General features: G+C 46.9%; 1 protein-coding gene and 1 non-coding gene across 10 annotated transcripts in view; both read left to right on the top strand.

Moving 5' to 3' along the window:
• The window catches only part of WDR59 (WD repeat domain 59), a 101,111-nt gene that overhangs the window by 32,480 nt on the left and 52,200 nt on the right, over positions 1-16,431 (top strand). For all 9 annotated transcript variants that reach the window (XM_062177397.1, XM_062177395.1, XM_062177400.1 and 6 more), the window contains 5 exons: positions 863-900; positions 3,352-3,440; positions 6,903-7,019; positions 8,431-8,508; positions 10,743-10,899. In XM_062177397.1, the coding sequence (XP_062033381.1) occupies positions 863-900; positions 3,352-3,440; positions 6,903-7,019; positions 8,431-8,508; positions 10,743-10,899 (479 nt within the window). The remainder of the gene's footprint in view (positions 1-862; positions 901-3,351; positions 3,441-6,902; positions 7,020-8,430; positions 8,509-10,742; positions 10,900-16,431) is intronic.
• Positions 3,998-4,100, top strand: LOC133748951 (U6 spliceosomal RNA). The gene has a single exon (XR_009864546.1). It is a non-coding gene; the product is annotated as a U6 spliceosomal RNA (small nuclear RNA).

Here is a 16,431-nt window from a genome sequence, read left to right as displayed (position 1 = left end):
AATAGCCAGAGCTGCGCCTATCCAAAGCCAGGAGCCAGGAGCCTCCTCCGGGTCTCCCACGTGGGTGCAGGGGTCCAAGGACTTGGGCCATCCTCCACTGCTTTCCCAGGCCACAGTAGAGAGCTGGATAGGAAGTGAAGCAGCCAGATCTCAAACTGGCACCCATATGGGATGCTGGTGCTTCAGGCCAGGGCGTTAACCCATTGCACCACAGTGCCGGCCCCATAAGTACAACTTTTGGATTATAGCAGTTTTTCCCCCCATACCCGCCCTCCCACCCCCAAACCGTCCCACCTCCTACTCCCTCTCTCATTCCATTCTTCATTAAGATTCATTTTTAATTATCTTTATATACAGAAGATCAACTCTATGCTAGGTAAAGATTTCAACAGTTTGCACCCACAGGCACACAAAGTATAAAGTACTATTTGAAGACTAGTTTTACCATTAATTCTCATAGTACAACACATTAAGGATGGAGGTCCTACATGGGGAACAAGTGTACAATGACTCCTGTTGTTGATTTAACAATTGACACTCTTACTTACCATGTCAGTGATCAACCGAGGCTCTTGTCATGAGCTGCCAAGGCTATGGAAGCCTCCTGAGTCCACAGACTCTGACATTATTTAGACAGGGCCATAATCAAAGTGGAGGTTCTCTCCTCCCTTCAGAGAAAGGTACCTCCTCCTCTGATGGTGAGATGGGTCTATCTTTACATTACTTCCTAAGGCTCTCACAGCAGATCTGGCTGCAAGTTCCCACTGAAAGGAAAGCTGAGAGATGAGTGGGAAGGGTAAAAAGTTCTAGGTGGATGGTGGCGTGTGAGTTGGGTGTTTATCTTCTGATTTGTATGTTTCAGAGACACAAGGAAACCTGCCGTTGCACTGTCTGCTGTAGGTGAGCATTCTCCCCACCCCAGCGGGTCTTCATTCCATCCCTTCCTGTTCCTCTCCTCCGCCCCCTGTGCTTCCCCACGGTAAGTCTCACACTGCAGGGGCTTTCCTTGAGCTGCTTTCAGAAGCAGAGTCAGAGCTGTTCAACGTGGATCAGGAATTTACTTTAGAATTCAAGGACAGGAGCCAAGTTGACTAGTTTATAAACTTTTTATCATGGAAAATTTCAAACATAAAAATAGCAGAAAATGAACTTCCTAGTATTATCGTCAGCTTCAGCAATTGTTATCTTACATCAGATCTTACTCCTGAGGCAGATGTGGCCTAGTGGTTAAGACACCCGTGTCCCTTTTCAGGGTACCTGGCTTTGATACCCACGGGCACCTCCTTCTCCGGCTTCCTGCTGATGCACACTGTCCTCATAAGGCAGCAGTGATGGCTCTAGTAATTGGATTCCTGCCACCAGGTGGGAGACGTGAACTGAGTTCTCAGTCGCTGGCCTTGGCTTTGACCCAGTTATCAGCTTTATAGGCATTTGGAGAATGAACCAATAGATGGAAGCTCTCTCTGTCTCTGTCTCTTTGCCTGTCAGATAAATATGTATAAATTTTTTTTAAAAATCTTACTGCATATGTACTGCCCCCCACCATCACCTTACCCCCCTGGTGATTATTTTGAAGCAACACCTGGTGTCATTTCTTCAACAAATTTTTCAGTATATGTTTTTACAAAACTCCCTAAAAAAAGTAATCGAGTTCCATTAGCAAAATAAAGTCTTAACAGTCATCAAATATCTAAGCAGTATTCACGTTTACCCAGTAATCCCATCCCCCCTCTTTTCAGCCAGTTGTTTGAATCCACATCCATTGCAAGTCCGCAGCTGGGAGGGGTTGATAGGTGTCTCCTCCTTCTGGCTGGCACGTGTCTTCTCCCTCTTGTTTTGGCTTGCTTTCCCTGCAGTTTATTTGTTGAAGAAGCCAGATTGTTTGTGCTGTGATTTCTCCGTAATCTAGATTGGCTGATTGTGTCCCCGTGGTCATTTAATATGGATGTACTGAGTCTTAGAAGTGCTTTCTGATCTACCTGTTCTCATTGCTTAATTAGAATTGGCCATTTTTGGAATTCTCAGTTGGGGTTGTTAGGGGATATTCTTACCACTTCCTGAGAGAACATGGGTACAGAGGTGCTGTAGCTTACAATGATGGAGTTTAATCATCAGCCTTTTGGCATCTTTGATAAAAACACGTGTTTTATGTCTCTTGAATCCTGTTCCTAGTGTCTGCTCCAAAACAGTTATTTGGCTTTTTTCCCTTTATATCTCCTCCCCTGCTTCATTATGTAGACATTTGGCATCATAATTGTATCGAGCAGCTGGATTATAGGATCTAGAGCCCTGGATCTACTATGAATTTCCTCGTTAGGAACACCAGCCAGAGGGAAAGGTGGCACAGAAGTAGTAGCATGTGTTGTATGAGTAAGGACATGAAGAGGCCGGAGGCAGAGCCAGCACTGTGGTACTAGTTTAACTTAATTAGCTGAATTTAATTTTTTTAACCATCTGCCTTTCTCTTGCTTTCTTTCTTGCTCCCCATTCCACTGGTTCATTCCGTAAATGTCTGTATTGGCCAGGGCTGGGCCAGGGCTGAAGCTGAAGGCTGAGGAAGCAGTCCAAGTCTTTCACTTGGATGGCAGGACCCCCACTACTTGAGCTATCACTGCTGTCTCTCAGGGTCTGTGTTGATAGAAAACTGGAGTCAGGAGCCAGAGACAGGAATCCAACCCAGATGCTCTGATGTGGGATGTGGGTACCTTAAATGCTATTTAGGCTGACTGTTTTGTAATGGTCAGTCAGAGTGCTGTTTTGTCCATTTAGCGCATCAGTCCTTCCTGACATCTCACATTATGCCTCCCATTTTATGTACCTCTTTTGTCACTATTGTTAGCCTCTCCAGATTGGCAGAGAAGTCAGGAGCGGGGCACAGAGCCCCTGAGGGTGGCATTGGTCTGCACTGGGGCTTATTTTTCAGCTGTATTTCTGCTTGAGGTGGTGCTTTTCCCTGACTGTCCCTCAAGAAAGAAAAGGGGGGCAGGAGCCAGCGTGAGATGTGCAGTTCTCCTGGCGTCATTGCTGGGAAGGACGGGCCCGGTCGTGGACACAGTTACCAGCAGCAGGCCTGTGTTTGTCTGCGGCTCCTGTCATCCTGCGCACAGTAACCTTAGGGTTTCCCCTGAGATTATTTTCTTAATTAGGTGACTGCAGTTCTGTTCCCATACATTAATTCATTTTAATCTGTAATGGGAGTGCTGGTGCAGTCGTAGAAGCTAGGAGGCTTCTCGCTCATTGAACCAGAACTCACTGTCCAGCTCCCCTGCATGTGCTTCATTCTGTGTCCGAAAGCATGGAGGGTGGAGGGCAGCAGCCACAGCAGCTTTCTTCCTTTTTTTTTTTTTAAAGCTGGTGCCTCTCAGGTCAAATGGAATAAAAAAAATGCTAACTGCCTTGCCACCAGCCATGATGGTGATGTGCGGATATGGGATAAGCGGGTGAGTGATTCCTTCCCCCAAGTTGGCCTTTGGTTCCTCTCAGAGCGTGTGAAGAAGATGTTATGAGTCCCAGGACTTGCCCTGAGAGCCCGGGAAAACCTGTACTGTGTGGTAAATTGCTGTTTTAAAATTATCGTACCAGATAACATTTGTTTCTCCGTCCAGCTGAAGTTAACAGAAGGTAGGGGAGTGAGGCATTATGTTCGGTGGTTAAGAAAGTGAACTTGGGGGACTGACATTGTGGCATAATGGGTTAAGCTGCTGCCTCCAATACTGGCATCCCATATGGACACCAGTTCAAGTTCCGGCTGCTCCACTTCCAGTCCAGCTCCCTGCTAATGAGCCTGGAGAAGCAGCAGAGGATGACCCAAGTCCTAGAAACTCCTGGATCCTGACTTCGGCCTGGCCCAACCCTGGTCGTGGCCATTCAGAGAGTGAACTAGTGGATGGAAGATCTCTCTCTCTCTCTCTCTCTGTATGTCTCCCTCTCTCTAACTCTGTCTTTCAAATAAATAAAGTAAATCTTAAAAAAAGAAAAGGAAAGAAAGTGGACTTGGTTGCTCGCTTTGGCAGCACCTATACTAAAGTTGGAACAGTCTAAGATTAGCACGGGTCCTGTGCAAGAATGACATGTAGATTCATGATGCAGTTTATATTTTTTAAAAACACAAACTTGGAGCCCCATTTTGGTGTCTCCTAATGATGACATCAGGTAAGGTAACTGTAACTTCTCAAAGCCTGTTTCCTTATCATCAAGCTAAAAATACAAAGCAATAAGAGTATCATTGCAGTCGAGTCCTGGGAGCCAGATTCTGTTCTGGAATCATCAGCTTGGCTTCTTATCCCGATTACAAAGTGAAAAATAGTTGTATGAGGTCATTTAGCGTCCTGCATCCTTCTGATATAGCTCACTGAGGCGGGGGACTCATCGTGCACAACTCCCCCTTTAGACATCTAGATATCCCGTCAGCCTCAGAGTGGCCTCAGGTGAATCGTACATTCCCCGGGCAGCAGCCTGTGGGCTGAAAGCATGGAAAGGATGCAGGGCCCTAGGCTGTGCCGTAATGGAAGTCTGCTGGAGTCTGGCTTGTTGGCATCGATGAGAGACAAGGCAGGGAGAGGGCCTTCCCTGTGTCTCGCTGTCAGACGACTGGGTCATAACACACAGAGCAGTCCATGGAATGTGACACTAGTGCTTCCTGCTTTGTGACAACTGAGGCTGGAGACCTTCTACCTTCAAGGGGAGGGTTTGTTCAGGGATGTCCTGACCCAGTGCTGACCATAAAGTCTCAACATTGTTTCTGTCCCCACTGTTCCCTCCCCTCCTAGCAGGGAATCTTGTCACTTTTGAAAGCAAAGTGGGAAGTGAGGCAGAGATTGAATGTGGCGGATCCTATCCTGGAGCGGGTTCCAGGCCTTGCTGGGGAAGCAGTGTGCTGGGGAAGCCCCCTGCCTGGGGGCTCTCCGGGGTGGGAAGGTGATTTTGTAAAGTTCCCGTCTTCCCTCCCTTACTTAGTCTGATCTGCTAAGAGCCACTTCCTCCGTTCTCTTTACTCAAGTTGATTAATTTTCTTCATTTTTTTTATTACACTAGCACTTACATACAGTAAGTAGCTTAAGTAAAATAAGTTTGGTTAGTTTAGTGTTAATTTGATTTAGACTCTTAGAATTTAGTATTTAGCTGTGAAATACAATTCAAAGTCTCCTGATTGGTCTACTAATAACGCTAACTTCTTTCTACCTTGTGTCTGTTTTGTTGAAAGAGTTTTAAGTGTTTTTGTTTTAGATACTGATACTTGGGCCTTGTGGTCAGTTGGGTTGTAGAACTTGGTGGTATTTTCACTTCTCAGGGGCTCCGTAGTGTCAGAGCACACTGAGAACAGCAGGCACCACAGGCTCACAGAAGGGCAGTGTCAGCAGTGACAGGCAGAGTGGACAGTGAGAGAGAGAGACAGAGAGGAAGGTCTTCCTTCCGTTGGTTCACCCTCCAATGGCCACTGCGGCCGGCACATTGCGCTGATCCGAAGCCAGGAGCCAGGCGCTTCTCCTGGTCTCCCATGCGGGTGCAGGGCCCAAGGACTTGGGCCATCCTCCACTGCCTTCCCGGGCCATAGCAGAGAGCTGGCCTGGAAGAGGGGCAACCGGGACAGAATCCGGCGCCCCAACCGGGACTAGAACCCAGTGTGCCGGCGTTGCAAGGTGGAGGATTAGCCTGTTAAGCCATGGCACCGGCCTCTTTACCTTTTTTTTAAAGAACGAGTAATTTATCATATCGTATACAAATTCTGTATACTTAACGTTGGACAACAGGTGCATTTCCCCCATGTCATAAGTTTTAAGAAAGATTTTTTACTGACTATATCACACAGTATCACATGGCTGTAGTATAATTGACTCATTTTAACTGTCCCCCACTTACTGCTTATTTGGGTTATTTCTGATTTTCTGGTGTACAAAATAACACCAAAATGAAGATCTTTTGTATCTAATGTTTTTTTGTGAATTTGAATTATTTTCTTGGGAAAGGTAAAGTCTTTTGATAAATCCTGCCAAATTTTCTTTCAAAAAGATTGCGCTATTTTTTTTTTTAAGATTTATTTATTTTAGTTGAAAGAGTTACACACAGAGAGAAGGAGAAGCAGAGAGAAAGGTCTTCCATCCACTGGTTCACTCCCCAATTGGCTGCAACAGCCAGAGTTGTGCTGATCTGAAGCCAGGAGCTTCTTCCAGGTCTCCCATGCAGGTGCAGGGACTCAAGGACTTGGGCCATCTTTTACTGCTTTCCCAGGCCGTAGCAGAGAGCTGGATCAGAAGTAGAGCAGCCGGGACTCGATCCAGCAGCCATATGGGATGCAGGCACTGCAGGCAGCGGCTTAACCTGCTATGACCCAGTGCCGTCCTCAAGATTACACTGTTCTATATATGCACCAGCAGTAACAGATAGAGCCTCAGTAGAACTAGTGCTACTTACAGATATCTTCTTATTTTACTGTGTGTTTCCAAGGTTTCCACTGAGTTTGTTTTATATATGCTGTTCATGACGTTGTTTCTTCTAGTGATATGTGTGATTTTCTTTTGGACTCTTCGTGCTCTGTCACTTTGAGGTCGATGGTTTTACCCTTATGGTTGAGGTTGGGTCTCTGGATGATTGTGAGGAAGGCAGAGCAGGACTCATCAGATGGCACTTTTAAACTGAAGAAGGGGAAGGGCACCTGCTACTTTGTGTCTGCCAGTGCAGTTACGCCCCAGGCTGGGAAGACATGAGGTGAGGCTCACAGGCCATTTACATGTGAAGGAGAGCTGGATATGTCTTTTATTGCTGTTATTTTTGGCTTAATGAAAACAAAGTAGAGTTTCTGGGGGCCGAGACAGTATCTGGCAGTATTTTTGCATCCGCTCTGAGCACCTAGCAGACATTCCACGAGTTCTTTCTGGATGGACAAGCTGACTGATCTGTTGCAGAAGCCCAGCACAGCAGTGGAATACCTAGCAGCCCACCTCTCCAAAATCCACGGCCTCGACTGGCACCCAGACAGTGAGCACGTTCTTGCTACCTCCAGTCAAGACAACTCTGTCAAGGTGAGTGGCGCCACTGGGGCCACTGAAGAAGGTATTTGGGAGGCATCAGCGATGTGTGCTGGCTCTCTGGAAGGAAAATTGTGTTTTGTTACCACAGTCTGTCTGTTTCCAGGGTACATGTGCTTCTTGGAGAGCTGAGCAAGTAAACCTGGTTATGTTGACCAGCAGGAGTGATGACATAGCATCTTTCTGATATGCCTCTTAAAATTTGTGTAAGGAAGTCAGAGACAAAAGCATTTAGAAAGAAAAAGAAATTGCAAAGAAGTCAGATATATACCCAGAGATGTAAGTAAAGGAGAAGGGTGCACACAAAATTGTTATAAAGATTACAGTTAGCCTGTGGAGGAAAAAACAGGTTCTCTGGAATTATTATCATATCTGCAAAAGTTATGAGAACTTGGACATCAGTGTTGCCTAAGTCCGGAGCAGCGTTGTTTTATCAGGGTCCTCTAACTTACAGGAAATGCTCGAGGCATGTGTGTTTCAGTGACCCTCTGGTTTTGGCTTATCACAGAGTTGTTTTCCCTTCCCAGCTGAGGCATGTGATGTGTACCCTTGGTTAGAATGGTGGCAGGGCAATTATCTTTGTACTGTAGTTCCTTCTTCTGGTTGAGTCTGTCCTTAAGTACTTAAATTTGACCACAGAAGTTGGTTTAGCAATTTTGTGAGTCAGTGTCATTAATTTAATGCTTTGTTGTATTTACATAGGCATTTACAAAGTCTTTTTAGTATGATTAGCAAAACTATAATCATACACCAAAGCTTAAAAGTTAACTTCTGGCTTGAGGTTTGTAAATCTCTTGGGGTTGTAATTTACTTTTATGTGCGAGAAGTGGTTTTTCTGCTTGTTCATGTTGCATTGGGTTTTTGTCCCTACATCCAATCTGCTTGTGTCCCAAGTGCAAGAACCAGAAACCATCAGATTCGACATTGGAAAAAGAAATTAGTAACATTTATTATGTGGTTGTTTGAAAGATTATGTGGGATTAAAAAAAAAAAAAGTAAAGCATGTAAAGCTCTAAATACATGTCTAAAATGTGGCTGTGCTATTTCAGCTGTTGTTACTTAATTACCCACAAAGTGTAAAAGTGACACAGGATCAAAACATGTAACTTTTTGACCTTTCGGCCACCAAGGTCATTTAATAGATAGGCCTGTTAACAGTGACTTGCCCTGATTGAGGGTCCTCGTGAAGTCCCGAAGTTCTCCTGTAATTTTTATAAATGCAAAAGGGAGGATTTTTTGTATGTCTGTCGCAGTCTCATTGTTGCAGGGACCCAACTAAAAATACACTATTGAAATGTATCTTTACAGGACAAAAAGCATTAAATTCAAAGCCTATGCTTATTTCAGTGGTTGAATTTTTTAAATGGCATTTGTTTCACAAATTATCTTGCTTTTTCCCCTCTAGTTCTGGGATTACCGCCAGCCTCGGAAATACCTCAATATTCTCCCTTGCCAGGTGCCTGTCTGGAAGGCCAGATACACGGTGAGTGAGGCAGCTGCCCTCTGGCCAGGAAACTTGTCTCCACATTCTTACTGAACACACAGGGGCCAGGGGACATTTTCTCTTATTTGCTTAGTGTAGTAGTTTTCTCTTTCTGTCATAGATTTGGAGTGAGGCAAATGTGGTAATGATGGCATTAATGCTGTTAACTGCTTACAAATCTATCGTTGGAATGTTGGGCAGGAATCTGCATTAAGATCACTCACTAAAGCTCGCTGAGAAGCCTGGCAGTGCAAAGATGTGCACCAAGAGCAGGCCAGCAGGCTATGCTAGGGGAGAGGCTGAGGGCCGCTGGTCAGTGAATTGTGGTGGAAGAATTCTGGCTTTAGATGCAGAAGACCTGCATTCAGAACCCAGCTCTACCATTTAATGCTCATATTTGTCTGGCTTTGGATAGCACACAATTGATTTTGAGCAGAAAATTCCTCCTCTGTAGATTATGACTAAGAATTACTGTGCCTTCCATTTTTTTAAAAAAAAAAAATTTATTTGTTTATTTGAGAGATACAGTTATAGACAGAGCGAGGGAGAGCCAGAGAGAAAGGTCTTCCATCCACTGATTCATTCTCCAAATGGCCGCAACAGCCAGAGTTGTGTTGATCCAAAGCCAGGAGCCAGGAGCTTCTTCCAGTCTCCCATGCAGATGCAGGGGTCCAAGCACTGTGCTCTCCAAGACACATTAGCAGCGAGCTGGATTGGGAGAGGGGCAGCCAGGATGCGAACCGGCGCCCACATGGGATGCCGGCACTGCAGGCAGGAGCTTAGCTCACTGCGCCACAGCACTGGCCCCTGTGCCTTCCTTCTTTATTATAATAAAATTTACCAGTTTCAAGTTGAAAATTCAATGGCATTTAGTACTTTCACAGTTGCCCTTTGTTTTTGAAATAATATACCTGAATGTGCTTTATAAATTGTAAAATGCTACAGTTATAGGGGGTAGGTCTTTATTAACCTTCCAACAATTTTCCCATGGCCACATTGGTAGCTGCTTATCAGATATAATATATTTCCTTAATGTCAGTTTGAAAGCAAGTGCAGGCACACATAAAACTTCCTTTATGCATTAGGCTGTTGCCCTGAGGCATTGTACAGCAAAAAAGATAATTTGGGTATTAAGTTGTTTTTGCATCTGGGATCACTTGCCCTGAAATCAGACACTGTTCTTATGAGTTAAAATACTTCCCTGGGATAATATGTTTGCTTTAAAAAATAAACTGAAAAGTCCTGAGTGCTACTAGGAGGACGGTTAAAGGTAAGTGTGCTCTTAGGTGACTGGTTTTGTTCCTTATAGAACTGAGTCCAGTTATTGCCGGCGCTGTGGCTCAACAGGCTAATCCTCCACCTTGCGGTGCCAGCACTCTGGGTTCTAGTCCCGGTTGGGGCACCGGATTCTGTCCCGGTTGCCCCTCTTCCAGGCCAGCTCTCTGCTGTGGCCAGGGAGTGCAGTGGAGGATGGCCCAAGTGTTTGGGCCCTGCACCCGCATGGGAGACCAGGAGAAGCACCTGGCTCCTGCCATCAGATCAGCGCGGTGCGCCGGCCGCAGTGTGCCGGCCGCGGCGGCCATTGGAGGGTGAACCAATGGCAAAAGGAAGACCTTCCTCTCTGTCTCTCTCTCTCACTGTCCACTCTGCCTGTCAAAAAAAAAAAAAAAAAAGAACTGAGTCCAGTTATCAACCAAGTGGGCCCCTTAGTGACCTCCAGATGCAGTGTCACTGAGGAAACTGCATCGGTCCTGAAGCTGCTGACTGTTGGGAAGGTGGATGTGGAGCTGGGGCTGTGGGAAGGAGATGCTTCAGGTGGATGGTGTGCATCGAGTGCATTTACAAAGCGTAGGCCTAGGTGGCTGCCCTAGGCTTTTTCCCAGTCAGCCTTGCATGCTGCTTCTGGAAAAGCACTCAATAACTTGAGAGGGAACTCGTGGAGAAGAGCAGCCGGGCTGTGAAAAAGCAGAGTTGTTCACTTGTTATAGAATTTTCTAAGTTCTTCTGCAGCCATTGGCTCAGCCTTATATTTCACCAGCCACTGGTCCTTCCATGGGCAGAGAGAAGACTAGAAATGATGTTTGGCTTATGGCATTTGGGAAAATTTTCTCTAGATGGGTTGGGGCCTGCCATATTTAATTTAGTGTTTATTAGGAAGAATTCCAACTTGGGAAACTCAAGACTCGGTTGATTTTCTTTGAAATAGTCACCTTTGTGTCCCTTTCTTGCCGTAGCCTTTCAGCAATGGATTGGTGACAGTGATGGTTCCCCAGCTGCGGAGAGAAAACAGCCTTCTCCTGTGGAATGTGTTTGACTTGAACACCCCCGTCCATACCTTTGTGGGGCACGATGATGTGGTGCTGGAGTTCCAGTGGAGGAAACAGAAGGAAGGTGAGTTGGGGAGAAGAGCCGCTGTGGAGCGCCGCCTGAGCTCTGTGGGACAGCCTCAGCAGTCGGTGTTGGCTTTGTGGTCCAGTAAGGAGGATGCAGGACAGGGCTGGGTGTTAGGAACCAGCGAGTCAGGGCACCAACACCTCTTACCGTGGGTGGGCAAGGGGAGTGTGTAGCTGCTGCTCTTTGTCCCCGGTTGGCCTCCTCTTCCTGATTTTCAGAGTAGTCTCATGCTAGGAAGGGATCTGGTACAGGAGGGGGTTGAAAGACTGGCTGTGGATCGTTTCTAGGGCTGCAGGACTCTGGGATCCCTCTCCCCTGAAGGCCAGGACATTTGCCCCTTGCCATTCTTTTGATGAAGGAGATCCTAGACAGCCCTAAGGACATGTACCCCCAGTTCTCTTCACAAACATACAGTGGCATTTTACCTCCCATCCCCTTGACCACTTGGATTTGCTCATGATCAGCAGCGGAAGTGATGTGGTTAAAGTGTTAAAGTGTTAGGAACTCATGTGTGGCAGTTACATGCTCTCCTCTCTTTGCCTCTGTTCTGGCAACTGGAAAGACTCCAGATGGAGCTGCTCCCTTGCTGGCACAAGGATGAAGTGGAGATGTAGGGCAAGAAAGAAACCTTTGATTTAGCCACTGAGATTAGAGGTTGTTTGTTATTGCAACTCAGGATAGCCAGCCCTCACTACTGCAAGGTCGTAGTATAATGGAACCATAGAAGCATTTCACCTCCGTTTCTCAGTTGACTCACCATCCAAATTTGAATGCAGCCTCTGTTTTCTTGAGATCTTATACACTGACAGAGTGGAAGTATTCTTGGTGTTTCCATATTACAGAAGGAAAGGCAAGCAGGTGTAGTGATGTGACTTGTTCAGGGGTCTAGAAAAGGTCTCCCCTGGTCCTGGGATTAGAGCAGTCCTCTTCTATCCCAGCTTATTTGTGACTCTCACAAAACTCTTCCAGGATGGAGATATAGATATATACAGAGAGAGAGAGAGAGAGAGAGAGAGAGAGGTCTTTCATCTGCTGGTTCACTCCCCAAATGGCCGCAGTGGCTGGTACTGGGCCAAGCCGGAGCCAGGAGCTTCATCCGAGTCTCCCAAGCAGGTAGAGGGGCCTAATACTTGGGCCATCTGCTGCTGCTTTCCCAGGCACATTAGCAGGGAGTTGGATCAGAAGTGAAGCAGCCAGGACTTGAACCAGCACCCATGTGGGATGCTGGTGTCATAGACAGCAGCTTTACCCACTATGCTACAACACTGGCCCCAGGGTATTTTTTGAGGAGACTCTTGATTATCCTCTTAACTTTCCTTCCTTCCTTCCTTCCTTCCTTCCCTCCCTCCCTCCCTCCTTCTCTCCCTTCCTTTCTCTCTCTCTCTCTCTATATGTATATATATATTATATATACATAATATATATATTATATGTACATAAATGTTATATATATATATATATATATATTTCTTTTTTAAGATTAGGTTACTTATTTGAAAGTCAGAGTTATAGGGGGCCAGCGCCACAGCTCAATAGGCTAATCCTCCGCCTGCGGCGCCGGCACACCAGGTTCTAGTCCCAGTTGGGGCGCCGGTTCTGTCCCGTTTGCCCCTCTTCCAGTCCAGCTCTCTGCTGTGGCCCGGAAGTGCAGTGGAGGATGGCCCAAGTGTTTGGGCCCTGCACCTGCATGGGAGACCAGGAGAAGCACCTGGCTCCTGCCATCGGATTGGTGCAGTGCGCTGGCCGCAGCATGCCAACTGCAGCAGCCATTGGAGGGTGAACCAACGGTAAAGGAAGACCTTTCTCTCTGTCTCTCTCTCTCACTGTCCACTCTGCCTGTCAAAAAAAAAAAAGAAAAAAGAAAAAAAAAAAAAAAGAAAGAGTTATAGAGAGGGAGAGAAACGGAGATTTTCCAACCACTGGTTCATTCACCAAATGGCTAAGCCGAAGCCAGGAGCCAGGAACTTCATCTGGGTCTCCCAAGTGAGTGGCAGAGGCCCAAGCTCCTGGACCATCTTCTGCGGCTTTCCTAGGTGCATTAGCAGGGAGCTGGATCAGAAGTAGAGTAGCTGGGCTTCTATGGGATACCGTTGAGGCAGACAGTGGCTTAACTCACTGTGCCACAATACAGGCCTCTTAGATTTCCTGCTCTTATCTCCAAAATCTCCCCTGCTTCCAGAAACATGTGACTATCTGGTCTTGATCCCACCAGTTGCATGTATGGCTTTTGACTTTGAACTTTATCTCTTCCATTTTGCCATAGAAAATAGGTTGTATAAGTTCCCCATGGTATGTTAGGGAGGAGTTGACCTGTAGTTATAGGTAGAAATAAAGGCCGGCGCCGTGGCTCAACAGGCTAATCCTCCGCCTTGCGGCGCCGGCACACCGGGTTCTAGTCCCGGTCGGGGCACTGGATTCTGTCCCGGTTGCCCCTCTTCCAGGCCAGCTCTCTGCTATGGCCCGGGAGTGCAGTGGAGGATGGCCCAAGTGCTTGGGCCCTGCACCCCATGGGAGACCAGGAGAAGCGCCTGGCTCGTGGCTTCGGATCAGCGCGATGCGCCGGCCGCAGCACACTGGCCGTGGCAGCCATTGGAGGGTGAACCAACGGCAAAAAAGGAAGACCTTTCTCTCTGTCTCTCTCTCTCACTGTCCACTCTGCCTGTCAAAAATTAAAAAAAAAAAAAAAAGAAAGAAATAAAAAGTGTTTAGCTACCCATCTTTAAGCTGGTGGGATAAGTTGTGTGAATTGGAGCTGCCTAGCCAGTAGCAAAATTTTGAGTATAAGTTATAGGATTTTTTAAAATACTTTCTTATTGTGATATATATCCTTTTTCTAGTAAATTATGTAAAACATATACAGTTTAACAAATCGTTGTCAAGTGAAAAATCATGTAACTTTGACAAGGTCAAGAAAGAACAATCTAGAACCTCAGCAGCTTCCTTATCACAGTTCCCCTTCCCCAGAGCATCACTGGCCTAAGGTTTGGGACCGCAGTGTCTGTTTTCATCCTTTATGGCTCAGTGCCTATATGTGAATCCCTAAAAATACTTTGCCTGTTTTTGAACCTTTTGTAAATTGTCTTGTGTGTATTTTATATTTTACCTTTTTTTGAGCCTAAGGTTGTTACAGATTATTTAAACATTTTGTAACTTGTTTTTAGAGAAAGAGAAAGGACTTCCATTGACTGATTGACTCCCCAAGTGCCTGCGATAACTGGGACTGGCCCCGGGCTGAAGCTGGGAGCCAGAAACTCAATCCAGGCCTCCCATGTAGGTGGAAGCTATCCAATTACTTGAGCCATCACTGCTGCTTCCCAGGGCCTGCATTAGCAGGAAACTGGAATCAGGAGCCAGGGCCAAGGAAGAAACTGGGTACTCTGATGTGGGACATGGTGTCTTAAGTGCTAGGCTGACTACAACTTACAAATAAATAGCAGTTTATTCTTAGTAAATTATTTAAAATACTTCTAAAAATGTTTACTTAAAGTCAGAGAGACAGAAAAAGAGATGGAGAGAGATCTTCCATTCACTTCCCAAATGCCCACAGTGGCCAGGGCTGGACCGTCTGAAGGTAGGAACCTGGAACTCCATCTGGGTCTCCCAGATGTGTAGCAGAGGCCCAACCTCTTGAACTGTCATCTGTTGCCCCCGGAATGCATCAGCAGGAAGCTGGGTCAGAAGTGGAATATCTCAAACGCAAATCAGCACTCTAATATGGGATGTGAGTGTCCCAGCAGTGAGGTAAACTCTGTGTCTTAAAAAAAATAAAACAAAAAAACCCACAACTCTGAAGGAGCTGGAGAGGAGCTGGAGGCCGGCTCCTCAGAGGCCAAGGCCGCTGCCTCCCAGCACCTGCTGCTCCTGCTCCTGCTGGGCATCAACCTCTTAAAAACAAACAAACAAAAAAACGAAAAGCACTGTTAAATTTTTCTTAAAGGTTTATTTATTTTACATGAAAGTCAGAGTTACACAGAGAGAGGAGAGGCAGAGAGAGAGAGGTCTTCTATCCACTGGTTCACTCCCTATTTGGCCCATGGGGGCACCGGTTTGAGTCTTGGCTGTGCTGATCTGAAGCCAGGAGCTTCTTCCAGGTCTCCCATGTGGGTGCAAGGGCCCAGGAGCTTGGGCCATCTTCTGCTTTCCCAGGCCATAACAGAGAACTGGATAGGAAGTGGAGCAGCCAGGACTCAAACTGGTACCCATATGGGATGCCAGCGCTGCAGGAAGCAGCTTTACCCGCTATGCCACAGTGCTGGCCCCGCCACAGTGTTTTAAAAAGAGATTTGTTTATTTGAAAGGCAGAGTGGCAGAGATTGAGAGAGAAAAAGAGATGTCCATCTTCTGATTTTCTGCTTTACTCCCCAAGTGCCTGCAAAGCCTACGCTGGGCCAGGCCAAAGCTGGGAGTCCAGAACTCCATCCAGGTCTCCCACATGAGTGGCAGGAACCCAAGCACCTGGGCCGTCATCTGCTGCCTCCCAGATGCATTAGTGGAAGCTGAATGGGAAGCAGACTACCTGTAACTTGGACCAACACTCTGATACAGCTGCTGGCTGGCCGTCCCAAGTGGCAGCTTAACCCACTGTGCCACAGTGCTTGTCTTAGCAAAGTTTCATTGGTCCTCTTCTTGCTTTGACTTTGCTGTGGTAGAAGATCTCTTAAGGAGGCAGAAGGAGAATCAGGATGTTGTGGCCAAGGGAAAAGGATGTTTCAGATGAAGTGGTTATCAGTGGTTCACATATTGCTGAAGGATCAAAATGCAGAGTAAGAGAAAATTGTTTACTTGAATAAGTGGGAAGCTGTATGATTATTCAAAGGGGGATTACAGGGGCCGATGCTGTGGCATGGCAGGTGGGGTGGCCGCCTGCAGTGCCGGCATCCCATGTGCGCACCGGTTAGACTCCTGGCTGCTCCACTTCCCATCCAGCTCTCTGCTGTGGCCTGGGAAGGCAGTGGAGGATAGCCCAAGGGTTTGGGTCCCTGCACCCATGGAGGAGACCCAGAGAAAGCTCCTGGCTCCTGACTTTGGATTGGTACGGCTCCGGCCATTGCGGCCAAATGAGGAGTGAGCCAGTGGATGGAAGACCTTCCTTTTCTGCCTCTCCCCTCTCTCTCTGTGTAACTCTGACTTTCAAGTAAATAAATAATTTTTTTTTTTTTTTGACAGGCAGGGTGGACAGTGAGAGAGAGAGACAGAGAGGAAGGTCTTCCTTTTGCCGTTGGTTCACCCTCCAATGGCCACTGCAGCCGGCACGCTGCGGCCGGCGTACCGCGCTGATCCGATGGCAGGAGCCAGGTGCTTTTCCTGGTCTCCCATGGGGTGCAGGGCCCAAGCACTTGGGCCATCCTCCACTGCACTCCCTGGCCACAGCAAAGAGCTGGCCTGGTAAAGGGGCAACCAGGACAGAATCCGGTGCCCCCACCGGGACTAGAACCCAGTGTGCCGGCGCCACAGGCGGAGGATTAGCCTGTTGAGCCACGGCGCCGGCCATTTTTTTTTTTTTTTTTTTAAAGAGGGATTACAGAAGTG

The sequence above is a fragment of the Lepus europaeus genome, chromosome 19, assembly GCF_033115175.1.
Source record: "Lepus europaeus isolate LE1 chromosome 19, mLepTim1.pri, whole genome shotgun sequence".
Classification (NCBI taxonomy): Eukaryota; Metazoa; Chordata; class Mammalia; order Lagomorpha; family Leporidae; genus Lepus; species Lepus europaeus.
This window is presented reverse-complemented; position numbering and strand designations above follow the sequence as displayed.